The 13,733-nt window shown below is 35.9% G+C and overlaps 1 protein-coding gene across 1 annotated transcript; it reads left to right on the plus strand.

Moving 5' to 3' along the window:
* The first annotated feature begins 6,663 nt into the window (after nucleotides 1-6,663).
* LOC140857898 (putative protein phosphatase 2C 53) lies at nucleotides 6,664-9,166 on the plus strand. Its single transcript, XM_073257277.1, has 4 exons — nucleotides 6,664-7,194; nucleotides 7,696-8,043; nucleotides 8,582-8,761; nucleotides 8,868-9,166. Exons 1-4 carry the CDS (start codon nucleotides 6,703-6,705, stop codon nucleotides 9,027-9,029), a joined length of 1,182 nt encoding a protein of 393 aa, XP_073113378.1. The 5' UTR covers nucleotides 6,664-6,702; the 3' UTR covers nucleotides 9,030-9,166.
* Nucleotides 9,167-13,733: the final 4,567 nt, after the last annotated feature.

Below are 13,733 nucleotides of genomic sequence, written 5' to 3' on the forward strand. Positions count from 1 at the left end.
CTCAAATCAAATCAAATCAAAATTAGATCAACCTAATTAAAATAGGTCTTAACCTAATTAAGAACCTAATTTAATCAGATTAAATTAGATTTAAATCTAATTTAATTTTTAATCAAATTAGAAATTAGATTGACCCAAGTCCTAGTTGAACTAGGACTAGTTTTTTCTTGCACTTGGCTTATCCAATAAACCAATTGGACTTGATCCAATCAGCCCAAACCAAATCTAATTAATCATATTTAATTAAACTTAATCTCAGTCCATTGGCTTAATCAAATTAAGCCAATTAGCAATCGAATTGCTAATCGATCCTCCTGCACACTTGCATTGGGTTAAATGTCAATCGTATTGATCATTTAATCTTAGAATGATTCTTATCGTTGATCAACCATCCGATCGGATCATGACTCTAATGTGTGTAACCTCATAGATCCGAACCTAAGTCGGTAGTACAGGATAAATTTCTGTACCAATCGAAGTGACCATCTAGCAATGGTACCCGACGATCAGATAGGTCAAATGTGTAGAACAACATCCTTCGAACCCATACGGATATAGTTTTCATATAATTCATTCCCTTGACCAAAATGATCATAGGATACCCCAGAGTTCAACTGTCAACTCTGATCAGGTTGTCCACATTGTATTTCAAATATCAAATCTATCTGATGGATTACCCTGGCCAAGATTTTGCTAAATTGAAATACAGCGACTCATTCTTCTCCAACCCTTGGAGTGTTCAATCCCATCTCGATCACACTCTGACTTCGCAAGTACTTGACTGTGCCCAGAAGCCTTCCATCCCTGAATTAGAATTCAATTAGTCCAGTACCAAAGTACAGTGAGTTGCTTGCAAGTCACTGAGGCGATCTCAGGTCTAAGGGATACTTATACCTATATCCCATCAGAGATATTTTTGACAGCAGAATACTCTGGAGTTGGTCACGTTCAATGATAATATACCAGTACATCTCACCTGTATGCCATACCAGTGTCTCCACACTCTTTGGTTAAGAGGACAACCAACCCATATGGCCTACAGCGACCTATGCTCGATAGAAGCTGTCGTCCTTATTAACAGCCTATCATTTGGTCGTGAACTGTTTTAAGGACTAATCGATAAATCCTCTCTTTATCAAATCTAAATAGTCCTAAGGACTTTATCATAACAACGGAGTTCATTTGAAGATGAAAGCTTATGATGAAAATGTCAAATATATTTTATTTATTAATAAATCAATTACAATACTTGGTTGCTCAACCGTCAACAGCTTAACGATTGGCTTTTTGGGACACATTTCCCAACATACACACACACACACATATATATATGTATATATGTATATATATATATATGTGTATATATATATGTATATGTATATATATATATATGTATATATATGTTTGTATATATATATATGTATATGTATATATATGTATATATTTATATGTACGTATATATACATATATGTGTATGTATAAATAAATATATATATGTATATATATATATATATTTATATATATATATACACATACGTACATACATATACGTACATACATACATACATATGTCTTTGTGTGTGTATGTACATACATATGTGTGTGTATGTATCTACATGTATGTGTGTGTGTATATATCTGTATATACATATATTTGTGTGTGTGTGTATATATGTATATACATACATGCATGTGTGTGTATGTGTGTGTACATATATGTGTGTGTGTATATGTATGTATATATGTGTGTGTGTATATGTATGTATATATGCATAAATGTGTGTATATATATGTATGTATGTATGCATATTTATGTTAGATATATATCCTAGAAGTCAATATGGCTGACATATTGTAATAACTCTATGACACAATTTTATACTTAATACATTGATTTGATCAATAAATGATAAATTTATTTTTCATTCAAGTGTGATGTGTCCTTGAATCGTCCATGAAATTAGTTTTCGATACATGTTCTCAAAATATTAAGAATTAGAGATATGTATTTAATTTCTAAATGCTCTCGATCATAGGATCATTATGAGGATGGTGATCGATCCGGATAGAGTGATGCACAGATCGCTTCCTTCGGGATAGATGAATCTCTGATTTACATTGTAGAGACACTGGATGACAAGTGCAGATAGTTATTGGAGAATAACTAGTACTGAGCGTGACCATACGAGAAATTACTTGGATTTCTATTCAATCATCAGTGATTATCTCGTTGCTGTAGTTGTGTGAATGGTCCTTTGATCTGAGATTGTACGACTGCTCGTAGTGAGGCTGCTGGAGTTTGACTGACACATAAATATAGATCTTAATAAGTCCTTGTAGTGGATGTTGACGATAGTTGATCCACTGTAGGAGTAAGATGCACATCAAGATGGGATCTATCAATCTTGATAGAGAGGAGTAGTCCTATGAGATTTGAAAGGCTAAGTCTAAGAATCTATGACCATAGTAGTGCGATTGATGGATAAGAGTTTTCATAGGAATCATATTTGGACTTGAGCTAATCGAATCTATCATATGACTGATGTTAAGGTTTGACTTTTTATCCAGACCTGCTATCAAGTCGGAACTCACGATAGAGAGATTGAATTACACATTAACTGCACCTAGAAGTTCATTTCAATTCTACTGGATTGTCACTACATACTACTAGGTGTCACTGGTGGATTGTGAGAGCTCACTAGAGTTGTTCTGGATCGACAATCCTTAATGAGTTAGAGTGAAATTGTTCCAACTCATTAAACAGAGTTTCAATGATACTTTGATAGAAATTATTGTATATCTCACTATCAGATAGAATTAAATCTATGGGATCACACAATAAAGGGGTTAGGTCTAAAATTAGCAATTGAGCTTATGAAGTGTCCATTAGATTTAGAGAAATTCGATTGGGTTCAAGGTAACTTTGCTAGTACATGATTGGACCCAATTTCTCTTTTCGTTTGGATTCAGCGGGTTGAATTTTTTTAGAAAAAAAAATTCAATTTGAAGAGGACTGTTTCAGACTGATTTCGAGTGGATACCCCATAGAGGCCAGATACTTGTGCAGTTAGAAAAAAATCTCTTCTCTTTTAGATCTAGATTTGAAGAAAAAGATTGCGAAACATGTTTGCGATTTGATCACAATATGAATTTCAGCATATATCAATTTCAGCACATGAACTAGATCTTTGTGGTTTTATATTTTTATGTATGTATGATTCAGATTAAAAATATTTTAATCTTATATTTTACTGTGGTATTTAAAAAATAAAGTTTTAAAACACACATGTATGCTCCTAACCTCGAATTCTAACAATCTATGGGTCGGTTCGTTTTTAAATTGATTTTTTAAAAATTAAAGCAAAAATTGAACTAATTTTTTTGATTTCTAAAATTTTTAAACTGAAACTAAATTATATATAAAAAAATTGATCTAAATCGAACCAAAATTAATAATTCAGATCAATTTTGTGGTTTAATCAGTTTATTTGCACACCCTCACTGAGGAATGTCAATTGGTGTGTAAGGTTGGGTATGAGCCCCTTAAGCCAAGCACGGAATCCAACCTAATTTGAGCCCCAACGCAGCCTACGAATGAGAATGAGTTTAGTTTCATTTGTGAGAGTTAGATTCTTGCAGTCCTAAGGTTTTAGCCTCATGTCAATATGGTGCTTGGATCTACCCAATACGATTGAGGTACACACGTGGGAATGAGAATCAAAATAAGTCGGTGGAGCTAGTGTTATCTTGGTTTGAAATGGATCATGAACATATAAGTTGTCCATCCGAAGATGTTATAAGGGTCACATGGAAGTATAAAATATACCAATAGATCATTCCTATTGTCAAAGAAGATCTTGGTTCTTATAAAAAAAAATGTTCTTACCAAAAAAAATAAGATCTTGGAATCCTTATCAGTTATGGTGCCAGTCTGTAGTCTCTCTCATCTGTAGGGTTGAAATCAGATTGGATACCACCATATTCATATCCATATTTGTTTTGTTTGATGAATACAAATACGGATATGGATATTATTTGGATGTAAAAATTTATATCTATATTTATTTTAAATGGATATAGATACAATTCGAACACTGAAAATATAGATATAATTGTGGATATAACTTAAATATTTAAATTTTTGAATACATAATCAAAGATATTACTGAATAGATGATAGATCAAGTTAATAACATATTTATATGCTTGTATATTTTTCCTAAAAGCTAATAAATACTATATAAAATTATATAGGATTACATGCACATAGATTCGGATATTCGAATACAGATTAGATAGTTGGCTATTCATATCTATATCCATTTTTCTTTAATGGATATAGATATGAATATTAGTCGGATCCTCAAATTTCTATCTATATCCGAATTGATTTGGATATGAAAATGGATCTAGATGGATAATATCCATACAAATTTCATCCCTATATCTTGTATCTTATCATTGATATTGTATCTTATTTTTTACTACAGTAATATCTTCTTCAACCAAAAAAATAAAAAAAAAATCTTGGCACCACTATTGAGCTAGAAATTCATTATCAATTGAATCATCGATCTATTGATGACATACATATCAAAGCATGCACTATTTTTTTTTTCTATAAATCCATCGGCATGATTCTTCGGCTCTAATATTTTGCCTATACAAATTGTATTGAAGCTTAGGGAGCATTTGGTATGGGGTGATCTACTCAAGATCAAAGATGATGTGGACGGAGGTGTTGAGATCACCGTATTTGATTATACTATGATGATTTTATATGGCAGTGATTTCAAATTATCCCTAATCCAGTGATGGGATATCTATCCTCAAGATCAAGAATCCAAAATAATCTCTAGACAGTGATTTTGGATTAAAATATAAAGATAAAAATATATCTTAGTTTAGTAGAAAAATTAGTATATCAATATTCTGTTAATATATTATATCAATATTATATATATAATATTATATTATATTTGATATTATATATTATATTTATGATATATATTATCTGATAATATATTATTAATCATATTATTGTCATATTATGATTCAATGAGAACCTTAAATTGGAGTAAAAATATGTTATTGTACTTCATATTTATATAATAAAATATTTAATATATTACTTCAATTTTTCTTATTTTCTAATCCAAATAAATATTTATATTAATAAATAATTTATAAGTATAAATAAAAATATTAATTTTATAATAATAATAATAATTAATATATTTTATAGGATTAATAATTTATAGAACTAATAAATATATTTTTATAGAATCTATTAATTATTAATATATTAATAAATATAATAATATTTTATTTATAATATATTATATATAATTAATAAAAATATTTTTATAAAATATATTATAGATAGTTTTGATATTATATAATTAGTGATCTTAGATTTTTATAGAATATTAAATAAGTTATTCGAGAATTTTTAATCACTACAATATGACCTATCAAATACTACGATCTTAGATCATTAATGATCAGATTATCATAGATTTTGGATCATCAGTAATCTTAGATCATCATGATGATTTTATTTGGATCACTAAATACTATTTTAGTGATAGTATCTATCCCCGATTAACCTATATTTAGGTCACGAAGAAAACATACGAACATTTAAACTACAAATATGATTACCAAAAGTGCAGGTTACGCCGTAGATGCGTAAACGTGTCTGATTTTTTTGGTAAAATAAATGTGTCTGGTTTAATTCAAGCAGTTTTTGTTGAAAGTCAAATAGTTTAGCACCAGAAGTTAGCACAGCTCACGTTCAACACTGCCCAGTTGGCAGGCTTATGGTTCATTACAGTTGTTTGGGGTTCAATCAATTAGCCAGCACATAACCGCCACATGGTCTCTTTTTGTAGCCGGTCTACGGTGTAAAAGAAGGAAAATATACCGCACCGGCCGACCTGCCCTGCAGCAAGCGCGTGGCAAAATTGTCTCTGGAAAATAGTACATCGAGATAGCTCTATTTCTTTCTTTTATAGAAGGCCACGCAAAGAGCACTAGTAAACGAATCACCCTGTGGGATGACGTTCGCTTTCGTCACCTCCAACGGTTAGTTTCTCCGCCCTCTCCCCTCCAACGTTTGTTTTCCAATTCTTTTATTAATTTCTTTCTTTATATCTGGTCTCCTGGCTGTCGATTGCTATGACTCTTGAGACTAAGACTAGGACCACTCCATTGAACAAATCATCTCATCTCATTAAACCACACAACACCGCAAATGGTAAACCGCAGCCTGATTGGTAACGCAAAATGATGTCGGTTCTAGTTAATTCTCCTTCGTGTCGACTTTCTTGTCCTTTGTTTGCGTGTTTCGTGTTTGGAACAAACAGCTTCGATCTGCTTTAGGTCCAACGGACCGGGTCCGACTTTTCAAACGTTAAGGACAGGCTCAACGCACTTCTCTTACACGCGATTTACAAACCTTTGACCCATCCCAAGCTCCAACACGTAATCAATTCAGTTCCTATCTTCTTATCCAAGACCAGCGATAAATTACAAGTCGCAACGGAAATATTTGTGCCATCTCGACCCTTGTGGTTGGAGAGTCTCTTTACACAAAATATTCGGGAGGGCTATTTGAAATCCGCTCCCCAGGGTACAAAAGGAAGCTGCGAGAGGGGAATAGAGAAGAGAAGAAAGGTTTGGTTTCTGGCAACGGAACAGATGTCTTGCTCCGTTGCCATTGCGAGCTCTCCGTCGTTCTCGCCTTCTCGAATCCCTCTTTCCTGCAAGAGCTCCCCAGAAACCCGAACCCTAACCCTAGCGCAGCACCACCTCCAGGCCGCCGAGGGCTCGCCGTCGCCGTTGGGGACGCCATGCTCCACCTCGCCGTTCAGGTCCCGGTTCCAGAGAGCGGCGGGGGGGCTCAGGGCGTTCTGGGCCGTAGACTCGTCATCCCCTTCTCCGCCGCCTACTTCAAATCCGGGTTCGAACTCGGTCGGGAAATCTTCGCTGCTGAAGAGGAAGAGGCCGGCGCGGATCGATATACCGTTGACGGAGGATTTGACCTTCGCGGCGCCAGTGGGATCGGACGGCCGGAGGGAGATGGAGATGGAGAGCGCACGGTTCTCGGTGTACTGCAAGAGGGGAAGGAAGAGGTTGGAGATGGAGGACCGGTATAAGGCTGAACTCGATGTCCACGGTGATCCCCAACTGGTAACTGCTCATTTCAGAGTCACTCCCCTCCCCCTTTCCTTTTATTTATTTATTTTTCCCATATTAGCGTTCCTTCGGAAAAAGGGGATGGGAATATACGGAACAATAATACTTTTGGAATTTATAGCATCCAGTTCTCCTGTTTTTATAAAATTATACTATTATTTGAATGAAAGGGGAGAAAAATTGGAATTTTTCAAATGTTACGAGCTTTTGAATGAATCAAACGGGGGGGGTGTTTGCAGTCCGAGAATACATTTTCCCGGTTTTAGGAAATTACTTTCTATTATTTTAATAACAGAGAAAAGTTGGAACTTTTCTAATGTTTGAATTTCTGGAGCAATTGAAGGCGGGAACTTTTATATCTTACCATACATTTCTCCTGTTTTAAGAAAATTACACCATCATTTGAGTAGAAGGTGAAAAATTTGGGGTAATTCCCGTCTTGAACTTAGAAGTTGCAGTTAATTAATTTATCCTTTTTATTTATTTGATGAACAGGCGTTCTTCGGCATTTTCGATGGCCATGGTGGTAAGGGAGCTGCTGAATTTGCTTCAGAGAACATGGGCGATCGTATAGTGGAGGAGGTGGTGACGAGAGGAGGAGAAAGGTGTAGCGAGATAGAGGAAGCAGTCAAGATTGGGTACCTGAAGACAGATGCCGAGTTTCTGAAACAGGATGTGGCAGGAGGGACTTGCTGTGTTACTGCTTTGCTTCGAAAGGGAGACCTTGTGGTTTCCAATGCTGGGGACTGTCGTGCTGTTCTGAGCCGAGCTGGGACGGCGGAGGCTCTAACATCCGACCACAAGCTTTCACGGGAAGACGAAAGGGAGCGAATTGAGAGCCTTGTAAGTCTACTTCCCAGTAGCTGTAGTTTTTATTCTCTTTCTCTTTCTGTCAGTCTATGCTATGTTGTATCTTCCAACATTTTTTTTTTTTTTTCTTTTCTAGTCTCATGATCTTCCAATTTGTTATGAAAGTTGGTGGCCTCTGTGTGCTCTTTTTGTTATGATGACTGCGTCTTCGTTTCAAATGAACTTTGATTGACAATCCTGGCTGTTGGCTTGGGATAGGATTCCAAATAACAAAATTCACATGAGCCAGTTTAGTGGATTAAAAAGTGCTATAGAATTCTAGGATTTTATAAAATCATGGTCTGGCTCTAAATTGGCACTAGGAGTTTGGGTGGCTGGGCTTCATCATCTTTTTACATCATAAGTTTGCAGTATTAACATCCATTGATTTAGTTTTATTGACACTTAAAAATAAGAAGTATATTGTGGTTGTGAGGGTGTGCAATATAATCTTTTATTTACCATGTGTTAGTTATGTAGACATTTCTTGTATCAGACATTGGCTTACAGTTATGAACATTATGCTATGCAGGGAGGCTTTGTGGATTATTGTCGAGGAACATGGAGGTTGCAAGGTTCGCTAGCTGTATCCAGGGGAATTGGAGATTCACATCTTAAACAATGGGTTATACCAGAGCCAGAGACTAAAATCCTTAAGATCGAACCTGAATGCGAGTTCTTAATTTTAGCCTCTGATGGGCTATGGGATAAGGTACCATTTTGTTCTTGACAAGTCTTGGATGGCTATTTAATCTTTCATGTGGGCATTTCTTGGATCAAAAGTGTGACATAAATGTTCTTGTTCTCTATCCTTCCAGGTTGGCAATCAGGAGGCAGTAGATATAGCTCGGCCCTTTTGCTTCGATACTGATAAGCCGTCACCTCTCTCTGCTTGTAAAAAGCTTGCTGATCTATCCGCAGCTAGAGGCTCACTTGATGATACTAGTGTGATGATAATACAGATGCGGCATTTTGTCTGAAGCAAGAGAAGATTTTTCTTCTTCTTTTTTCTTTTTTTTTGGTTCCGCAAGTGTTTGTTTTTTCAGCAACTTGCGGGGTTATTCATTGGGTTTTAGGCATCATTTTATGGATTCATTTTATACAAACTCGTTGATACTCATTCTCTAGCTGCTCTTTAAAATTGGATGAATGCAATAAGAAATGGAGAAATAATTGCATGGATCAGGTCCAAGTGACCAGGGCAAATCCCGAAGGATAATGTGCAATCTAAAATGGGTAAAATAAAAGATGGAAGCTCATCAGTCATATTCAGACATGTTTGCATAATTTCATTGTGGTTTCTGTTCATCACGTCTTTCAAAAGATGAATAGCATTGTTGACTAGATCGTCTTTCGTGTGTTTGAGCACAGTGATGACTCGATCTAGTATTAGGGTCAGATTTGTTCTCAAATTTTGTAGGATATTTGATTTTTTGATCTTTTGAAATATATTCATGCTAGATCGATGTGAGCATTTGCTTGTACCAAAAAAAAAAAAAAAAGAAGGGGTCATGTGATGGGTCATCCACCGTTGGATTTGGTGTGGTCCATTAAACCTAGTCTAAGTAATAATTAGACTAAGAGATGCCACTAACATATTTATGTTATATGTTGGTGAGTCAGGCAGCCAAAGTTTATTTCAAAATGACTCTAGAAATGGACTGTAGATGTTCGTTTCTTTGATTAGTGTAAATATTTTATGCAATATATTTTCCAGGAATTCTGTAATTTCCTCTGGTTGATATCGCTATTTAATTTTGGCCAAGATCTTGATCTCAATGGCTTTATAGATATACGGATCAAAATGTTTAAACAATACCAAGGAACATTGTTGCTTGGGCATCAATTGTGAAGTTGCTACGCTATGATCACGACGAGTTGGAATAGCGCTATTTCGCAGATGTTGGTTAAGTCACCTCAGTGTCAGAGGTCTATAAAAGTTTTTTCTTGTTAAAAAAAAAAAAAAAAAAAAAACTAATTTAGTATTGGATGCAAGAGTTTGCCTTGTATCAGATTTTGTATCCCAGATATGAAAGGGACTTGCCCTTACCTCGGTTGGCACTTATCCTTCCAAGGAGACGGAGAGGTGAGGTCTTGAGCTTGAGAAGAATGATCATACTCTCACTAAATTTATCCTCAATAAAAAAATATATATATAAAAAGAGAAAGTTGCATGAGCCGAATAAATAGGGCAGCAATATTTTCTACAATTTTTTCTTAGATATTGTAGAATAAAGGCTTGGGCAAAAAGTATGGGTGGCTTGCTAGCAATGACATTATGTCCTACACAAAACTTCTATTGTGGCCAATCCTCTGTTGTACTTATCGTCAGTGAAGAGTATCTGCAAAATGAAGTCTACAATGATCAGAATTGGATCCGACGGGATTCTCCGATGCTTAAGTCAGTAGAAAATGGTGAATAGCAGATGAAGAATATTTGAAATGGCAGAGTCTCGGTCCAGAATTGTTCTACCAATGCTATTCATTTATCTCCCTTTTATAGGTGATTCAGATGTAACCGTCGAACATGTGGTCTCGCTTTTTATGATACTAAAGGGCAATTATCCCAATTATGAGGCCATACTCATGGAGTTAATAGACTGTTTATGCCCATTAATGATCGTTACATGTAGTCGATAATCGTTCATAACAGTTAGTGTCATAGCCCAAAACCAAGTCCAATCCAGCAGACCCAAGCCCAAAAAAAAAAACAGAGGAATCAAACCGGAAAGAAGACTCCCGATAGGAGTCTTCTTCTCCGGCGAGATCGGGCAAATCGGAAATCCTAGGACCTCTCGGAGTCCTAGGGTCCTCTATAAAAAGACCTTCCCTTTCCCTTGAAGCCGATCATCGGTCTTCTTTCCCTCTTTTTCTCTCCGATTTTTTCGAATTAGAGCCGCGGATCCTTGCTTCGTTCTCATCGTGATTGCTCGTCGATAGGGTCACCGGAGGCCGAGGTGAGTTTTCTTTTTCTTCCTCTCTTCCTTCCCCTTCCTCCCGTGCTCTTGTGCGCGGCTGTCGACGACAAGAGTCGTCGATTTTCGATCGGAAAAGAGACCTCTGTTTCGGTCTCTTTTTCCGTGAATTTTCCGGCGCCGGCGATCGCAATCGATCGCCGGCCATGCTCCTCCGTGACCGGGGGAGTGGCCCCCCTGCCGCCGGCCTTCGCCGCGGCGGCCGTGGCCTGAATGGCCCGGCACAAGGAGGGGACTGCCGTCCCCTGTTCGACCTGGAAGGAGCCGAGAGAAGAAGAAGAAAAGAGAAGAAGAAGAAAAAAAAAAGAAAAAGAAAAGAAAAAGAAGAAAAAGAAAAGAGAAAAAAGAAAAAGAGAAAAAGAAAAGGAAAGAAAAGGAAGAAAAAGAAGAAAAGAAAAAAAAGAAAAATAAAAAAAATATATATATATTTATATATATATATAAATAAATAAATACATAAATAAATAAATAAATAAAAATAAAAAATAAGAAAAATGATGAGAGAGAGTTTCTCTCTCTTCTTTCAGTCTGAATCCTGACTTTCTCTCTCTGAAATTGGACTTTCTCTCTCTACTTTCTCTCTCTAAAATTTTTTCTCTCTAGATTGTTTCTCTCTCTTGATGGATTTTTCTCTCTCTAAAGTTATTCCTCTAGGATTAGCGTAGTGGAAGACTTCATCTGATGATTTTGATCGAGTTTAGGGAAGAGTCTGATTTTAAGTGAGGTTTTGATTTTGGGATTTGTTAGATTTAATTTTGAATTAAAATTAATATAAAAATATAATTTTGAATAATAGGCACGGAAAAATCTCCTAGAAGTTAGTCGATCTGTTCATTCAGTGCTCCGTGAAAGGTAAGTAATGAATCATCTTCTCGAGATATTTCATATTTATTCTGAAAATAAATAATTATTCTCTGAAATTATGCATGATTTATGAAATTATGTTTTGATAGAAAAGTACTTTTAAAATATTATGGTATGTCGATTTATGCACATGTTCAGTGAAAAATTATGATATATTATGATACAAAGTGTTTTGATACAGATCGGATTTATGCTCTCAGCCTAACTATGTTTCAGTGGGCCCCGCCAATAGGGATTATACGTTGGTACTCAGTGGACCCTGCCAGTGGGGGTTGTGCGCTGATGTTTATGGACCCTGCCAGTGGGGGTTGTACGCTGGTATTTATGGACCCTGCTAGTGGGGGTTGTGCGCTGGTATTCTGTGGATCCCGCAAATGGGGGTTAAACGTTGGTCATAGTCAAGACTGTTGAGTTACGAGTATTTTGAATCGAATCAGATTTATGATTATATTATATGTGAATATTTGAAAATATTTGATTTGTATTAAATCAGTATGAAATATACTCTTATATTTATTTGAAGCATTATTCTTGAAAATTTTATAATATCTGAATTATCTAGTTGAGATATTTGTTACTTACTGGGCTGTCTAGCTCATTACCTTTCTTTCTATTTTTCAGATTCAGAAAATTAATTTCGAGCGTGGGAAGAAATATTGGGATAGAGCTTTTAGAGGTGAGATTTAGCATTGTCAACTTTATTGAACTTAGATTTATTGTTTTAGTAAAATTTTATTGGATGTAAGACATTTGATTTAATTACTTGAATTACAGTTGAATAGTAATTATTTGAATTTATTCCGCTGTGATGCATTGATATCGTGATGAGATGCCTTGCATGCTTATGGAGAGAGTTCTTCATGAGTATGCGGCGGTTGCCGTGACCCTCGATTCACAATTTTGGGTCGGGGGTGTGACAATTAATATGGTATCAGAGCATAAGTGGATAAATTATGACACGCAGAATTTGACATAGTATGAGTGTAGGTGGGTAAACATTAGGAATATTGGGACGTTAAAGTATGAGCATCATAATAAATCTATCCTAACAAATAGATAAATGAATCTAATAAGGTTTTTACTACTACAAGGTTATCATGCCTCCTCGTAGAATGACAAGAACTACTCAAGGAATTGCAAGAGAGACATCACAACCACGGGATGGTAGCACTCCCCATCTGATCAGTGGCACCCCTCAGGAGGAGGGAGTCGTAGATCCTGATGGGAGTACTTCGAAAGCACGTCAAGAATCAGATATGGCTCAGTTAATGCAGACCCTAATTAGAATGGTACAAGCACAACAACAAATACAGCAGCAAATACTTGAACAACAGCAGATACAACGAGATACACAACAACATCAGCATCCACCACCACAACATGGAGAGCAACCAGTACAATGGAATAATATTTTAGAATTTAAAAAGCTTGCTCCTCCAGCTTTCAAGGGGACTACTGAACCTTTGGAGGCTGATAACTGGATAATGGAGATGGAGAAGGCCTTCGCTGTCCAAGAGTGTCTTGATGAAGAAAAGATTCGGTATGTAGCTTATTTACTACAAGGAGAAGCATACAACTGGTGTCAGCGACTACAGCGCAAGCATGAACAAGACGGCGAAATACTTACTTGGGAAAGATTTCGGATTGCATTCTATGATCAGTATTTTCCTCGGAGTATAAGGATCCAGAAAGAGCAAGAGTTTATTTATTTGAAGCAAAAGGGTATGAGTGTGACTGAATATGAAGCAAAATTTACAGAGTTAGCAAAATTTGCTCCGAGATTTGTGGATGGTGAGTAAGAACATGTTCACAAGTTTGAGATGGGACTGAGAACTGAGATTCGAA

This window comes from Elaeis guineensis, chromosome 5 (genome assembly GCF_000442705.2).
Source record: "Elaeis guineensis isolate ETL-2024a chromosome 5, EG11, whole genome shotgun sequence".
Classification (NCBI taxonomy): domain Eukaryota; kingdom Viridiplantae; phylum Streptophyta; class Magnoliopsida; order Arecales; family Arecaceae; genus Elaeis; species Elaeis guineensis.